At 35.8% G+C, this 18,157-nt stretch overlaps 1 protein-coding gene across 1 annotated transcript in view; it reads right to left on the minus strand.

Annotated features, from left to right (window-relative positions):
* TEX9 (testis expressed 9) overlaps window positions 1-18,157 on the minus strand; it is a 159,549-nt gene that overhangs the window by 49,199 nt on the left and 92,193 nt on the right. The window contains 3 exon segments of the mRNA XM_047074653.1: window positions 695-774; window positions 2,431-2,494; window positions 12,246-12,337. Of these exon segments, the coding sequence (XP_046930609.1) occupies window positions 695-774; window positions 2,431-2,494; window positions 12,246-12,337 (236 nt within the window).

An 18,157-nucleotide genomic window follows, 5' to 3' on the forward strand; every position in this document is an offset into this window, starting at 1 on the left:
TCACTGATCATGGCATAGAAAGACTCAGCTTGAGGTTCAAAACCCAACTCCTATCTGTTGGCTTCGAAGAGAATAGTCTGACTTTTGCTCATAGCAAGAAACTTAGAATGCTGGGTGATCATTATTGCCTCAGCTTTAAGATTTTATAGTTTTATTCACATAGATCTTTTATGTTTCCTGTTAAATTTATTCCTAAATACTTTTTGGGTCCCTATTTTTTTCTTTTAACATACCTGAAGTCCACATGAAATTCAAGGGAAAAAAGATCTAATATATTCTATTTTTACTAATTTATTTATTTTTACCTAATTTTCATATGCAATTTTAAAAGAAAGTATAGGATGTAAGAACAGGTTCGGAAATCTTAACCAACTGTGGTTTGCATCTCAGTGAAATCACCTATTATCTATATATCCTTGGGCAAGCTCCTGAACTTTGCTAAGTTCTAGTTTCCTCATTTTTAAAATGAGGACAATAACATTTATTTCAAAATAGTACTCTGAGAATTAAATGAGATAAAGTAGGTAAAGGGTTTACATTGTGTCTGGCTGATATAAGCTCCCATTTTATTACTACATTATATATTACATTATTCTTCAAATTATAAATTTCCAATACTTACATGCAAAAAGATCTTACATAAAAAAAGATCCAAATGCATCATCAAAAAAATGGTATTTGAGATTTAACTTACTTTAAATTGCAATCCTCTTCCTTTTCATATGATTTAATTTGTGTTGAAACAGGCCTCGATTGGTCTTCTTGCTGATCTCTCTAGTTAAATGAGTAAAGGTAAGTCATATAAACAAAAATCACAAAACCAGGATATGGTTAAGTGCCTTTCTGATCATTAATCATTTCAGACTTGTCCATAGTTTCCATGAAATCCAGGCACAGAATTCGAAATGTTATGGTATGAATATAAGGTTTGGAACAATGTAATTTCACCTTTCATTCTTTTTGGATTAAGAAAGTCAATTTTAAAGGAAAAATGTATCAATGCCTTATGTGATCTTATCTAACTCCTGTTTCCCCACTACATTAGTCTTCCAACTTGTAACACACAAAGGAAATTAGGCTCACAGGAAATGGGAACATAAATCTGTTTAATGGGTAGAAATACTTATCTCAAAATAGGCACGACTTCAATGTTAAGAAGATCATGAAGCACTAAAGTACTAAGTTTTTTGTAATGATGTATCAAGACATGAAAGTGAGTAAACAAAAATTCAAGGCAGCAAAAGTTATATCCATTAGCTTCTGTGGGGCAGCAATGTCTTCTCCCCTTTCCTAGCCCTTCCTGGGCTTCTACTTTACTCTTTTTCAGGGTAGAGGTAGATTGTCCTTATTAGAGGATTCTTGGAGCAATAAATCCCTCATTTTCCTATAATATGGTTTGTTATTTTCCTAGTCTTTAGACACTGGCAAAAACTAAAAGATATCATAAAAATTTACTTTTAGTAAAATATTTAATTACAAATGAAACTAGCAAGTCTATAACCGTTATCTGAATACATTACCTGAAAAGAATGTGATGTGTGTGTATGTATGTGTGTATATATGTGTGTACATGTATATTATATATATTATATTATATATGTGTATACATTATACATTATATATATATACATATTATATATATGTGTATACATAATATTATATATAACATATATTTCTTATTTCAAAACTAACGAATAATGAAGGACTGTATAAGGCAGTTCAAACAAATTATTCCCTATTCTTCACTACCCTCCTAAGGGGGATGGGTGAGAATTTAAAAGAAGATGTATTAAGTAGAGTAAAAACTGAAAAAAGTTTGAAAGCAGCCACTTTATTCCTCTAAGGAATAAATAATGGGAATGTTGATGCATACGGAGCTGCTTACATTAGGAATAAACAATTTGGTAGCCAGAATGGGGCAAAATATGCTTATATTGTCTAGTGATAAAACTTCACTACATTTTCTCTAACTATAAAACTGACTACAGTCTAGCCCTAAGAATCTGAGTCACATCCAATTGCAGAATTGAAGAAACAAATTACCATCTGAGTATCAGTGATGACTGTTATCCTTTATTCAACTTTTTTGCAGAGCCCATGTTATTTCTATCCTTACTGAATTACCAGAATTAATTATATACATCTACTCTCAAACATTAATTTTAAAGTAGTGGGAAAGATTACTAAGTATGAATGTCCTTACTAATTAGATGACTGGAACATCAAATAGAAAACACTTTTTCAGTGGCTTTTCAAAAATGCGTGCATATCAAAAACATATACTTGCATATATATACATACACCTATTCATATATTCATGTTCATTCTGTGATAATTCATTGAACTAAAAATTTATGTTTTGGGCACTTTTAAAAAGTTAAAAAAAACTAGCACTCACATGAAATTAGTAATAATTGCATATTTACTTACTATTACTTCCTCAGCTTGTCGAACCAGATCAGCTGTTTTTGCCTCCAATTCTGCATTTAAACGCCTAAAGGCAGAAAATAATTATTATTTGGGATATACTCAAAATTCTAACAAAAATAAAAGTAATTAAATTTCAGTAACTACACTTTAGCTAATCAAAAAAATGCCAAAATATACACATGACATTTTTATTCTAAAATTACCATTACTTTAGAACTCTTACCTCCAACCACTCATGATTCCTTATCTTTTGTGGTAGAAATTCATACAGTAACTCGTGGCCTCTCTCTGGCCCTCACTTCAGGTGGAATGATTTATTTGGGTAGAACAAACTGGATGGGTTCAACTCAGTTTCACTCTCCATCTTCGTGGGATCAACTCCAACTAGGGACAGGAATAGGGCAGGGTGGGGGAGAGGCCTGCTTTGGTCTGGGGTGTTGCTGCAACTGGGGAGATAACTCTGGGTTTAGTGAGCAGACCTAATGTGGCTCACACCTCAGCTACATACTTCAGTATCAGCTTCAGAAACAAAGGTGACTGTTTTGGCCTCCACTTGCCACTCCTTCCTCCACCCCCATCCCTGCCTCACCCCACATCTACTTAGAATCTAACCAAGAATAGGAATACTATTTGGCTCCATTTAGATAGGAAGAATGGCAAGAATGGCAATATCACTGAAGGAAACTCTTTTTAAAGAAAAAAGTGTTCATAATCCTTCCACCATCATCCAATTGTTTTTATTTTTCATATTCCCTTCTAATTTTCATCTATACACACAATTTCATACTATGCTTTCCTACAAAAAACAGAGGAATATGTATCTCCACATAATCTTTATAATTCATGCCTTAAATGGCTACACAATTCTAATGAGTTGCACTTAACATAATGTACTAAACTGTTCCTACTGTTAAATATTCTTTTTCACTTTTAAAGGTTAACACTATAATAAATATCTTCAAAAGCATGTAACTTTTTAATTTATTCATAGGTCACATTTCTAGACTATCTAGTCTCTTTTGAAATTACATGAAGGGGATATGTTGAGCAATTTTTAAAATGAGATATGATATTGTTTGTTTTTCTTCGATATGTGATTCAGAAGAAACAAGATTCAGACAATCCCTACCCCCAGTAAAAAAAAAAAAAAAAAAAAAAAAAAAAAAAGGAAGAAGAAGAGAAGCAATACTACATTCCTTATGCCTTCCTAAAACAGTCTAATGTTGTAAGAAATATTTTTACATCTTAAGATCAGTTAATCAAAAGAAAAATAACTAATAAAGACTTAAAGTTGCATTTAAGATGTCATTACTTGATTTTTCACATTTTCTTAAGAATCATGAGAACTTAAATAGAAGCTTCTGGTCAATATAGTTTTCTGAGGATGACTCAGAACACTATTCTGCTCCAAACCATGGATGTCCAAATGGACATGTTGGATAAAATGTAATGAAGGAAATATTGCTAAACTCCAACTCAGGCAAGGAAAATACCCTGACACTAAAAATAAAGCAGTAACTCAAAGTGAGAGCAGTAAACAGGAACAGAAGCCAAAAGAGTCTAACAGCTAAAAACTGATGCATGTGTGGGAGTCATGAAGGACTACACCTGTGAAACACAGACTATAAAACACTACCCATAACATTAGGCAAATGGAAATGAAACTGGAGTCATGGGTGGAAAAGATTCTCTTGTCAATGGTCAGAGAAAATTCATCTTTCCCAGATGGTGTGGGGACACTGTGCCAAATCTTAGTGTAGAAAGGTACACCGAAAGCAGTGAAAACTCTGATAAGCTAGGAAAGGTAAATGTGAAATCAACCTATAATGACATTTATTCATGTAGAATATATGGAGCTCTCTCAGAAAGCAAACCCTGCTAAAAATAACCTCACAAACATAACAAACTGCATAAAGAAGTTACCAAGACCGAGAAACGGCAGACACGACAAAACTTATACCATAATAACTAGATTTTCTAAATCTATAAATAAAAATCTAAATCTAAAATCTATTTTTAAATATTTTATTTTTTTTCAACTTTTTTTTTTTTTTAATTTATTTTTGGGACAGAGACATACAGAGCATGAACGGGGGGAGGGGCAGAGAGAGAGGGAGACACAGAATTGGAAACAGGCTCCAGGCTCTGAGCCATCAGCCCGGAGCCTGACGCGGGGCTCGAACTCACGGACCGCGAGATCGTGACCTGGCTGAAGTCGGAGGCTTAACCGACTGCGCCACCCAGGCGCCCCTATTTTTAAATATTTTAAATCAGGATTTTTCATTTGCCCACTCCCCAAAAAGCAGGAATAGAAACTATTAGGCAAGAGCTAATATTTTTTTTTTTTACCAAAGGAACACTGAATTTAGGAAAGAACCAAGTAGAAATTACATTAACGAAAACACAGTCATTGCACTTAAAAACTCAAACTCAATGGTTACACTGATCAAATGAACTTAAGAGGAAATGAATTAGAAGAGAGATAAGAGACAATGCACCTAAAAGGAGATAAAGAGAAGCAAAAAGATAAAAATACAAAAGAAAGGTTAACATGCATTGAAGAGAGACTGACAAAGACATATGTACATCTACCTAATAGAAGCTGCAGAAGGAAATCCCAGAAGCAGGAACATCAATATTCAAATACTGAGAATTTTCTAGTACTGAAGAAAGACATGGATCTCAAGTGGAATTAAAATAGTGAAATTAGTCAGAGAAAGACAAAAATCATATGACTTCACTAATATGAGGACTTTAAGAGACAAAACAGATGAACATAAGGGAAGGGAAACAAAAATGTTATAAAACCAGGGAGGGACACAAAACAGAAGAGACTCATAAATATGGAGAACAAACTGAGGGTTATGGGAGGGGTTGTGGGGAGGAGGGATGAGCTAAATGGGTAAGGGGCATTAAGGAATCTACTCCTGAAATCATTTTTGCACTATATGCTAACTAATTTGGATGTAAATTTAAAAAAATAAAAAATAAAACAAGTTAAAAAAAAAAAGACTGTAATCTGGGCACTAAGGTTGGTGTTGTTATTAGAATGGTTACTGTTTCTAGGTCTTTTCATGGACAAAGCTAGGAAATAGTGGGTGGGGGGAAGGGGAGGAGATGTTTTGTTTATTATATATTTATTTATTTATTTTTAATGTTTATTTATTTCTGAGAGACAGAGCATGAGTGGGGGAGGGGCAGAGAGAGAGGGAGACACAGAATATGAAGCAGGTTCCAGGTTCTGAGGTGTCAGCACAGAGCACGATATGGGGCCCGAACTCACAAACCTTGAGATCATGACCTGAGCCGAAGTTGCTCAACCGACTGAGCCACCCAGGCACCCCTATTTTGTTTTAAAGATAAAATAAATCATAAGTTCAAACATTCTTCCAATTCAAATTCAAGACTACAGAGTTTTTAGTTAGCCTCTTTTATGTTACATTTATATCTCCTTTTCCCACTCTGATCATTCTGGTTCTCAAAGTCACTGGGGATAAAAGAATTAAAATTATTATATAACAAACATATATCAAAACATATATATATAATCATATAACAAACATATATCAAAAAAGAAAACAGGGACACCTGGACGACTCAGTCAGTAGAGTATATGACTCGTGATCTCAGGGTTGTGGGGTTGAGCTCCATGCTGGGATTAGAAATTACTTAAAATCTTGAAAGAAAGGAAGGAAGGAAGGAAGGAAGGAAGGAAGGAAGGAAGGAAGGAAGGAAGGAAGGAAGAAAATTAGCCCACACCTGTATACGTCAGGGTGAAATTACAGAACTTCAAAGACAAAAATAATCTTTAAATTATCAAAGCAGTTATTTAAAAAAAAATAGTCTACCAGCATGATGTTCTAAAAAGCTGACAGTAGACAGTTTATCAACATCTCTAGATTCCAATGGACTATGAAGTGTTAACCTCAATGGATTGCAGAGGAAAAAAACTGACCATTTAGAATTCTATGTCCAGCTAAACTACCATAGAAGAGTAAGTGTTAACAAAATTTTCAAAAAAGACTGCAGACTCAGAAAAAGTAATGAAGGGTCTACACTTCAGGAAGGAGGAAGCTGGACCTAGAAAAAAGGTCACAACAGGGACAAAAATTAGAAAACATGATGATAAATCTAAATTAGTTCAGAACATAAAAATAACATTAATGATAACCTGGAGAGCAGCAATGTTCAAAACTAAGAGCAAGTCAAGTATTATCTAACTTGACAGATAGAAGAAAACCAAGTTAAAGCATTTTAAGGTCTTTCCAAACCAGAAAAAGAAAAATAGAGATACAACAAAAACTTCAATCCAATAGAAGACAGAAAAGAACAAAGGGATAGTAAAGAGGAAATACAAAAAATAAAATGACCCAAAGAATTTCAAATTAATGACACAATAATGTAAATAAATTCACTTATCAGAGGCAGAAATGATCAGACAGGATATAAAAACAATGTTTTTAAAACTAAATGATATAAAAAGCTTATAAATAAAAGAATAAAAAAACAGAATAATGAAAGGAATAATTCATTTCATCTGGAAGATTTAAGGAAATCAAACAATACAGTGTCCAAGCAAAAAAAAATGAACACAATTCTATGAAGAAGTTTTTAAATTATAGTTATAGCTTATTTCAATACACCTCTAACAAGAATCAACAGAGCTAGCAAGAAAAAAAATGGTGAGGATACTGATATTATGGAAAGCCAAACTAATTAGCTTGAGCTAAGAGATTAATTCACAAATAGCAAATATACTTTCTATCAGAGAATACATGAACATTTACAAAAACTGAACATGCATCTATTCAGAAGTAAGTTTCAATACATTTTCAAATATCATTAGTATGTAATTCTCTGATCATAGTGCAATTAAACATAAATTTTAAAATTATAAAAATAAAGCAATCAAACAATCTATATGCCTGGGAACTAAAAAACTCCTAAATAATCACTTATGAAAATCATAAAATATTTTAAACCAAATAACCACAAAAGAAATAAATATCAAACTAGGCCCTGAAATACAAATAAGCTGTAGGTGGAGAAAAATTTACAAAAATTAAATGTATTTATTAAAAAATTAAAAACAAAACTAAAAACGAAACTAAAGTAAATTAAAAATAACTTTTTATTTATTTTTTTTTAAATTTTTTTTTTCCAACGTTTATTTATTTTTAAGACAGAGAGAGACAGAGCATGAACGGGGGAGGGGCAGAGAGAGGGGGAGACACAGAATCGGAAGCAGGCCCCAGGCTCTGAGCCATCAGCCCAGAGCCTGATGCGGGGCTCGAACTCACGGACCGCGAGATCGTGACCTGGCTGAAGTCGGACGCCTAACCGACTGCGCCACCCAGGCGCCCCAAAAATAACTTTTTTTTTTTAATTTGAGACAGAGAGCATGAGCAGGGGAGAGGGGTGAGGGCGAGAGAGAGTCTTAGCAGGCTCTATGCTCAGTGTGGAGCCCAACACAGGGCTGCATCTCACAACCCTGTAATCATGATCTAAGCAGAAGTCAGGAGCCAGTTGCTCAACTGAGTGAGCCACCCAGGTGCCCTAGTAAACTAAATATGAACTAAATTACTAAACTAAAGAGAAAAAAAAAATCCACCACAATTAGAAGAGCTAGGATAAAGACCAAATAAGAAAACATAGATTGGCAGCAAAATCAAAAGCTAGTTCTCTGGGGGCATCTGGATGGCTCAGTCAGTTAAGCATCTGACTCTCCATCTCTGCTCAGGTCTTGATCTCAGGGTCATAAGTTCAAGTTCTGTGTTGGGCTGGGCATGGAGCCTACTTAAAGAAAAAAAAAAAGCTAGTTCTCTGAAAAGACCAATAAAATAGACCTTCCAGCAAGACTGCAAAAAAGAAAAGGCAAAAATAAATGACACTAGAAAGCTTCCATAAGATGTGTGTGTATAAGGTAATAAACACGCACAAGACTTAAAATACACACACACACACATACACATATATCAGACACACATACACATAATGGAACATTATTCAGCCATAAAAAAGAATGAAATCTTGCTACCTGCAACAACATGGATGATGGTAGAGAGTATTATGTTAAGTGAAATTAAATCAGAGAAAGACAAATAACATAATGATTTCACTGATGTGGAACTTAAGAAACAAAACAAATGAGCAAAGGAGGAAAAAAAGAGAGAGAAAGAGAACCAAGAAATACTTAACCACAGAGAACAAACTGATGGTTACCAGAGGGGAGGTGGGTGAGGAGATAGGTGAACTTCGGGATGGGCATTAAAAAGCACACTTGTCGTGATCAGCACAGAGTGGTGTATGGAAGTGTTGAATCACCACACTGTACACCTGAAACAAATATAACACTATATGCTAACTATACTGGAATTTAAAAAAATAGTAATAAATTAACTATTTCTTAAAATAAAAAAACTAAATAATTAAAAATAACTATACTGGAATTAAAAAAATAGTAATAAATTAACTATTTCTTAAAATAAAAAATAAACATTTCTTAAAATAAAAAATAAACAAACATATAACTATTTCTTAAAATAAAAAATAAACATATTTATGTTTTTATACTATAAATTTACCTTTTTAAAACATATATGAAGTGGACACTTTTCTAGAAAACTACAAATTACCAAAATTTATTCTGGAAGCACTAGTACATCTAAATTAATGATTATTCATTTATGAAACTGAAATGATAGGCAAAAAAATTCCATCAACAAAAAATACATCAGACTCAATTTCACAGTTTTAATCAAAGGATAGATGATCCCTAGTTACAAAAAGCTTCCAAGAACAGAAAAAAACAAAAAGGAAAACTATTCTGTTGTTTCATGTGGCTAGGATAATATGGGTATCAAAATCAGAAAGGAAAGAACTAGAAAAAAGTATAAGACCAATTTCATTTGTTTGAAGATGCAAAAAACCTACATAAAATTAGAGCAGTCAAATCCAGCAGTCTTTAAAGGAAAATAAAAAATCTGCTTAGTAGTTCAAAGTGTTAAAACATTAAATATGGAGGGGGAGGACATTTAGTCACCTAAATTAATTAGGGAAAAAAGTTTTGATAGGATTTAACATTCATTCAAAACAGGAATTAAAGGAAACAATGTCCTTAAACCTAATAAAACAATCTAGTAAAACTCTATTATCAAATTTCATACACAGTGATAAATTAAGTGGGTTCCTTAAAATCATAACCAAGATAAGGATGCTCATCATCACTTTTTCTATTCCATACTGCAGTGGAGGTGCTAACCAGATTGATTTTAAAAAATGCGTAAGAAACTGTGAAGACACAAAACTATCCTTATCTGCATTTGATATAACAATGATTATAAAAAATCCAAGGGACTCTATCTACACAACGACGAAGAGAGTTCAGCAGGACTGACTATATATAAATACAGGCCTAGAATCAACATACAAAATCAGCAATGTTCCTACACATCTAATCAATTAGAAATATTTTAAAAAGCCATTCATTACAGCCACAAAAACTATAAGGCACCTAGAAATAGATTACATATGTGAGGGTTTAATGTAGTAATATAAAATATTAAAGGACACCAAAAAACCCCAACCCCTGTATAAATGGAGATGTATCAGTATTCATAGAAAGAAAGATTCAATACCATAAAGATGCCAGTTCTCTGCCAATTAATCTATAAATCCAATGTAAGTGGTATTTATGGGTATGGGATGTGGGGAGGAGTGGGGCTTGCCCTACCGGTTATCAAGACCATTATAAGAGAGGTCACAGAATCTTACTGTTTAGATTTCTAGTTTTATAATATAGGCAAGAAACTTGGAAAACCTACTGACTTGAGTAATCAGCACATTCTTTAGTATATTCTCTCAGATGGTGATTATTTCCTGAAAATATCTAACAGCAGTTGATTATAGACCATTCTGGATCGGGATCCCGGCAAGTTCTGTGTTCTGCTGATGGGAGACATCCCAAATATGCTTAATATCAAGACCGCATGTGGCAAAATACTCTGTTATTACCTCTTATTCTTGCCCATAAGAATGGCCAGATATTTTACTCTTCTGCATGGCAAAGAAGTGATCTATAGCTTCAGGCAGAGCCAGGAAGCTACTCTGTTCATATATGCCTCAGATTTGCACACCTGAGTACAGGTAACAGAACAAGCAACAACTGGCCACCTTTACCACAAAATGACTTTTGTTAAAATAGAATAGCTCCTATAAACGTCTTTAAGAAGACTTTAAGCAGGACCATAACAACATACCAGAGCTAGTTGCAAATTATACCCCTAAATAAGTAAATGAATTAACCTAATCAATGCAGGTATTTAGTGCTATCTAGAATATAATGAAAATAACCATTTGGGGTTGAGCACAGCTAATTCAGACCTGTACACAGACAACAGATGAGTTACTTAGGTAAACTCCTGAAGTGAATTAATAGGCCCATTTCATTAAATAGAGGAGAATGACTATCTTCCTACATGTTATGGCAAATTAACGAGTACATGTCTAGTTCATCAAGAGAGTTCACTTCAGTTTTAACTTTAAATATGCTTTAATTTTAAGTACAGATCATATGGTAACTCTATGTTTAACTATATGAAGCAGTACTATAATGTTTCCCAATTTTAAATTAAATTAGATAAATTAAAAAGAAAATGAGTTGGTAAAATATAATTTTTTGTAAGGGTATATGCAATGACAAATAAAAGACGTGGTCTCTTACTTTATAGAACTTACAGCCCAGTGGAAGAAACAGACAAAAAGTACACTAACAAATGAATTTGTAACAATTATGTTAACTGCAAAGAAAAATTAGTAAGTCCCTATAAAAAGAGTAACTGGGGAGCTTACTCTAACATAGTTCAGGAAGACCACGCGGAGCATTACAGGTGGAAGGCATGTGTGTGATTGTCCTCAAGGGAAAAGTCTGAGACACTTAAAGACCAGTGAGGCTGGAAATTAAAGACCAGTGAGGGCACCAGATCAAACTAGAGACAGGATCCAGATCAGACAGCTTCTTTTTTGATTTTTTGATTTTTATTTATTTTTTTAATATGAAATTTATTGTCAAATTGGTTTCCATACAACACACAGTGCTCATCTCAACAGGTGCCCTCCTCAATGCCCATCATCCACTTTCCCCTCCTTCCCACCCCCCATCAACCTTCAGTTTATTCTCAGTTTTTAAAAGTCTCTTAGGGTTTGGTCCCTCCCTAACTTCAGACAGTTTCTAAAGTGCAACAGGGAACCACTGCAAAGTTTCAGGCAAGGGAGTGACATGATCAAATTGAATGATTACTCCGGGTCTGTGTGAAAACTGGGGCATGAAGGCAGAAATGGTCTAAAAATGAAAGCACGTGTTGTCAGAATAGGTATAATTACACTGAGCGCTGATAAGTAAAGGAAATGCTCCTCCCAACTCCACCAAATGTGGATGAGAACGGGAATTCCAACTGCAATGAGAAACACGCTTTCAATTTAGAAACCAAGAGAAATTTACATAATTAAACTCTAGAGACTCCAACTTAAGTGGATTTGCTTAAACTAGAAACTGAAATATTGGCAATTCCTGCTATCCTATCACAAAGAGCATTATCATTTTCCTGATGAACATGCTTTCTTGGGGTAAATTTCCATCCCCTTCAAACACTGACGATGCAAGCGGAGAAAAGATGAAGAAAGACTAGCGAATAGGATGATGAAAGGAGAGTGGTAAACAGTGAGTAACCCCGAAGACCCCGTCAGTCACCAGGAAAGTACTTGCAAGCAGCCTCATTTGGGTAAAGGAAAGTAGGAAAAGCTGAACGGCTTCTTACTTATATTCTTCCTCCCGGGCAAGTAGGTCACGTCGAGGCGCAGCAGGTTGCTGAATACGCTGCGGGAGCGGAGTGCTTGGAACGCTCCGTCTCTGTAAAAGAGAAAGGGATTTTCAGACCCGAAGTTAAATGAGGTTCCGCGTTCTCAGCCCGCTGGAAATCTAGTCGCTACTCGAGTGTCTGTGTTTGAACTGACCCGGGGACCGACACTGTGCCCCGCCATCTTTCACGACCGACGCTGTTACCGAGGCAACGAACTCATCCTCCCGCGAGAGTTCCCGCATCCCAGACAGCCTACCGCCCTGGGCGCAGACTCCGTCTAGTCCTGGACTCTAGAGCTGTCTGAGACTGGGGTGGGGCATGAGGGCTAGGGAGTAAGCACAGAGCAAGCTCTAGCTGTGGACTGAAAGGGGGAACCCTGATCTGCACTGCCCCCGTAGCCCAAGAAGCCAGCCTACTGGGTCGACATACAAATTGTGAAGTTGGGGTTTGGAAACGTTTCAATCAAGGAAGGCAGGTCCGTTTCTAAAACTCAGTAAGAAGCAAGCTAGTAAAGCTCCTTCTCTGTTGTGCTTTTCCAAACTTACTAGCCAATTCGACCTCCACCTGGTTTTTAAAAAATGAACTCGTTATTGGAATTTTAGGTTCTAATTTCTCACAGTTAGAGCATCAGCCAGCCTAAGTTCATGTCCTGGCTCTGCCGCTTACTAGTTGCACGGTCTTGGATAAATCACTCTGTATCTTGGCTACTTAAAGGAGAATAAAAATAGTTCCCATCTCATAGAGTTACAATGAGGAGTAAATGAATTTGTGATTAGGATTGTGGCTGAAACACAGCAAGCAGTTAAATTTTCCAGCTCTTTTGGAATAAAATTGAGAGTTCAAAAATAAACCTTCACATGTTAAAAAATAAAACTGCCAGTTATTTTACCAGCAAAAATGGGTTTGGGAATAGCAGAGAACTGGAATCTGGAACAAGCAAGCTGCAGCAGAACCACAGGCAAATCCACAGAACAAAGGAGAGGACTGCTCTTATACAGGAAAGGGGGATGCTGGGAAAGCTGTTATAAACAAAAAGCCTATTGGAATAAAAACTGGGAGTTTGAAGTATAATTGCTATTCATTGGCTGAGCTGTGACAGTCTGTTATTGGCTGGGCTGTTGTCAGGCTATGGGAAACACCCTTCCTCCTAAGGAAGTGTATCCATGTGCAAGGTCTATCTCTTCCTGTTAGATTTGCAATTGGTAAGTGGTAGAGTTTAAGAGCTTCCCCCTCCTGGTCTCCTGACTCCATTCTAAATAAGGTTTCCTTTTATTAATTTTTACAAGTGTCAACATTTGGCAAGGATGCCAAGACCATTCAATGGGGGAAAGAATAGTCTTTTCAACAAATGGTACTGGGATGCAGAAGAGTTAAATAGGACCCTTATCTCACACCAGGTATAACAATTAACTCAAACTGGATCAAACACCTAACCTTAAGAGATAAAATTATAAAGCTCTTCAAAGAAACTGTAAGTGAAAATCTTCATCACCTTGAATCAAGTTATCATCTCTTAAATATAACACCAAAAACAAACCACAAGAGAATAATCAATAAACTGAACATCATGAAAATCAAAAACATTTTGTTTTGGGGCATCTAGGTGGCTTAGTTGGTTAAGTGTCCACTTCAGCTCAGGTCACGATCTCACGCTTTGCGAGTTTGTGCCTCACATTGGGATCTGTGCTGACAGCTCAGAGCCTGGAGACTGCTTCAGCTTCTATGTCTCCCTCTCTCTCTGCCCCTTCCCCACTCATGCTCTGTCTCTTTCTCTCTCTCAAAAGTAAACATTAAAAAAAAAAACATTTTGTTTCAAAGTATACCATAAATAAAGTGAAAGACGAACAATAACAAGTGTTGGGGAAAATGTGGAGAAATTCAAACCCTCATACAGTATTGGTGGGAATATAAAATTGTGCAGCCACTTCAGAAAACAGTCTGGCAGTTACACATAGAGTTACCAGATGATCTAGGAACCAACTCTTAGGTATATGCCCAAGAAAAATGAAAACATATGCCCTCACATAAAGTTGTACACAAATATTTATATAACAGCATTATTCAGAATAGCCAAAAAGTGAACATAACCTAAATGATCATATACTGATTAATGAGCAAATAAAAATGGTATAATAATAAAATAGAATATTATTCTGCACCCAAGAAGAATGAAGTACTGACACATACTGTAGTATATGGATCAGCCTTGAAAACATGAAGTGTGAAAGAAGCAATTCATAAAAGGCCACATATTAACTGACTCCATTCCAATATGACCACATTCTATGTGAAATGTCCAAAATAGGAAAATATATATTGACAGAAACTAGATTAGTGGTTGCCCAGTTTTACAGATGATGGAGGATTGGCTAAACTGCAAAGGTTTTTGTGGGGGTATTGTAAATATACTAAAATTGTGATGATGGTTGCACAACCTTGTGACTACACTAAAAGCCAATGAATAGTACAATTTACATGGGTGAATCATAGGTATGTGAAATACATCAATTAAGTTGTTAAAACATTAAAAAAAATAACTTATTAAAATGAAAAGATCAGGGGATGGAGAAAAGTACACCACACTAATGCCAATCAAAAGAGAGTTGAAGTGGCTGTATTAATTTCAAGCAAAGCTGACTTCAGAACAAGGAAAATTATCAGCAACAAGGAAAAGCATTACATAATGCTAAAGAGGTTAACACTCCATGGAGAGGCAGCAATCTTTAATGCGTATGCGACAAACATTTTAGTGTTAAAATGCATGAGGCAAAAACTAAAGGGACTGTAGAGATACGGGTAAGTCCACTAATATATTTGGAGATTTTGACACCCCTCTTTCAGTAATTGATAGTTTAAACAGGCAGAAAAACATTAAGGATATAATTGCTATTAATCATCTTGATCTAATTGACATTTGGAGAATACTCCCTCCAACAAGAGCAGAATACACATTCTTCTCAATGTCACATTAAACATTCACCCAAATAGACCACATCCTGTACCAAAAAATGCAAAATAAAAAAATTTAAAAGAATATAATTTATATTAGTTTCCTAGAGCTGCTGTAACAAAGTATCACAAACTAGGTGGCTTAACACAGAAGAGGGACACCTGGTTGACTCAGGTGGTTGAGCATCCAATTTCAGCGTGGGCCATAATCTCACAGTTCATGAGTTTGAGCCCCATGTCAGGCTCTGTGCTAACAGCTCAGAGCCTGGAGCCTGCTTCGGATTCTGTGTCTCCCTTTCTCTCTGCCCACCCCCCAGCCCCCGCCCTGCTCATACTCTCTCTCTCTCTCTCTTTCAGGAAATGAATAAACATAAAAAAATTTTAAACAAATTCATTTTAAAAATTAAAAAAACACAGCAGAAATTTATTGTCTCACAGTTCTAGAGGACATAGGTATAAAAAAGTGTTGGCAGGGCCATGCTCCTTTTGAAACATATAGGGGAGAATCTTTCCTTGCCTCTTCCTAGTTTCTGGCGGTGGCTGTCACTCTTTGGCATTCCTTGACTTGCAGGTGCATCACTTGAATCTCTGCCTCTGTAATCATACTGTGTTCTCCCCAAGCGTCTCTGTCTTCACATGGCATTTCTTCTCATAAAGACTGCCAGTGTATTGGCCTAACACACTGTTTTAGTGTCAATCTCAGTCTACCAGTAGTGATGCTATCAGTCAGGAATGCCTGGGGGACTCACCTGGACCCATACCACTTGTGGCAAGCCCCCACGGATATTTCCCCAACCAGAGCCAGTGTTGTGGCTGGACTGACCTTTATGGTTCTTATTATGAATATAAGATACACCCCAGCAACAACCATGAGGGAAAAAATGAGGTTTATTACTCACAAATCCTGGAGGGTATACAGCATGTCTAAGGGACATACAAGGGAGGCTGCAGGTAGAAAGGGAGTACAGACCTGGGATTCTGCCTTTATCAGGGTTGAAGACGGGTTGCCTAAGGTTTCCTTGATTCACTTCTATTGGTGAATTTTCAAACGTAAGAGTAAGAATTGGGGCATGGAAAGGGGAAAGGAGTGTGGACACTCAAGCAGTCAGTTATCTAGGTTTCCTTTATAAAAGGAGAAGTCCATGGATAGGGGAGGCCTCGCTCCTTATCTAGTTATTTAGTTAGTAGCTGTGTCATCCAGCTGGCAACATGTTTATTCGAGATGGATGTATTTGAAAGGGATGCCTTGGCAATCAAAAGCTTAAGGTCAGCCCCTTACTACAGACCCACCTTAAATGACCTCATCTTAACTTGATTACCTCTACAAAGACCCTATTTCCAAATAAGTTCAATCCACAGGTTGGGGAGCATGGCTTAGGACTTGAATATATCTTTTGAGGGGACAAAATTCAACCTATAACAGGATCATATGAACTATATTCTCAGCCCATGATAGAATTAAACTAGAAGTCAGTAACATAAAAATAGCTGGAAAATCTCAAAATACTTAGAGATAAAACACAGACTTCTAAATTATATATGAGCCAAAGAACAAGTAGCAAGAGAAATTTTAAAAACATTTTGAACTAAATGAAAATGAAAATACAACTTATCAAAACTTACTGGAAGCAGCAAACCAGTACTTAGAGTACTTAGCATTAAATGCATATATTAGAAAAGATGAAAAACTTAAAATTGACAGTCTTAGGTTCCAACTTAGGCAATGAAAGAAAGAAGAGCAACTTAAGCTTAAAGAGAGAAAAAAAAACAACAAAAGAAAAGGGGAAAAAAAGAAGTAAAAGAACAGCAGTCATTGGAATTGAAAACAGGAAAACAATAGAGAAAATCACAGAAACTAAAAATCTGGTTCTTTGGAAAGATTAATAAAATCAATAAACCTCTAGTCATGGTAACCTAGGAAAAGGAAAGAAGACACAAAATAAATTACCTATTCTGTGTTATTTTATGTGATGGTTAGTCAGATATGACCATGAGAGGAGTCACAGGAGAAAAACAGGTGGCAAAGAATGCCACACAAAACTACATGGGAAAGCCTCTGGTGGTAATGAGACAGAAAACACAAGCAAGAGGGAAACCTAGGCTAGAGCTTTTATTGGGGTTTCTGCAGGAAAGGCAAGGCAGTTTAGGGTTGACTAGTCTGAATAATTTCAGCAGGCCTTGGGGCATAGGAGCTGTCCCTAGTTGCCTGGTATCTGATCCTGGGACAATTAAGGCAGAGGAATATTGCCTCCTGGGGTGTACAGGACAGGTAGAAGAGATATGACCCTGGATTGGTTAATTTGCATACCAAAGGCATGCTCCTGGCTGAGTCCTTTGCTATCTCTGAGAATTGGCTTAACCCCCTGAGAGACAGTCTTTCCCCAGGCAGAAAGGTTTTTTAAGATGTCAAAACACCATAATCCACAGAAAAATTAAAAATATAAATGATATAATACCAGGGTCAGAAATGGAAAAGGGATCATCATTAGTTATCTCATAAACATTAAAAGAATAATAAGAGAATACTATAAACAACTCTATATTCACACATTTGGTAAATTAGATGAAATGGACCAATTCCTTGAAAGATGCAAATGACCAAAACTCAGACAAGGAGAAATGTATAATTTGCATAGTCAAGGACTGAGTCACTAACCCTCTGAGAAAGAAAGCACTAGGCCGAGATAGTTTCATTGATGAATTCTACCAAATATTTAAAGAAGAAATGGTACCAATTCGCCACAATGTCTTCTAGAAAGTAGAAACAGAGCGAACACTTCTAATCATTCTATTAGTCCCTAATACTGAAAAGCAGTTAAACACATTATAAGAAAACAATGGACTGATATCTCTCACGAACATAAACACAAAAATCTTCAACAAATATTAGCAAATAGAATCCAACAATGTACAAAAAGAAT

This window comes from Lynx rufus, unplaced genomic scaffold (assembly GCF_022079265.1).
Source record: "Lynx rufus isolate CCGP_SWC_20201006 ecotype Redwood Valley unplaced genomic scaffold, mLynRuf1.p SCAF_13, whole genome shotgun sequence".
NCBI lineage: Eukaryota > Metazoa > Chordata > Mammalia > Carnivora > Felidae > Lynx > Lynx rufus.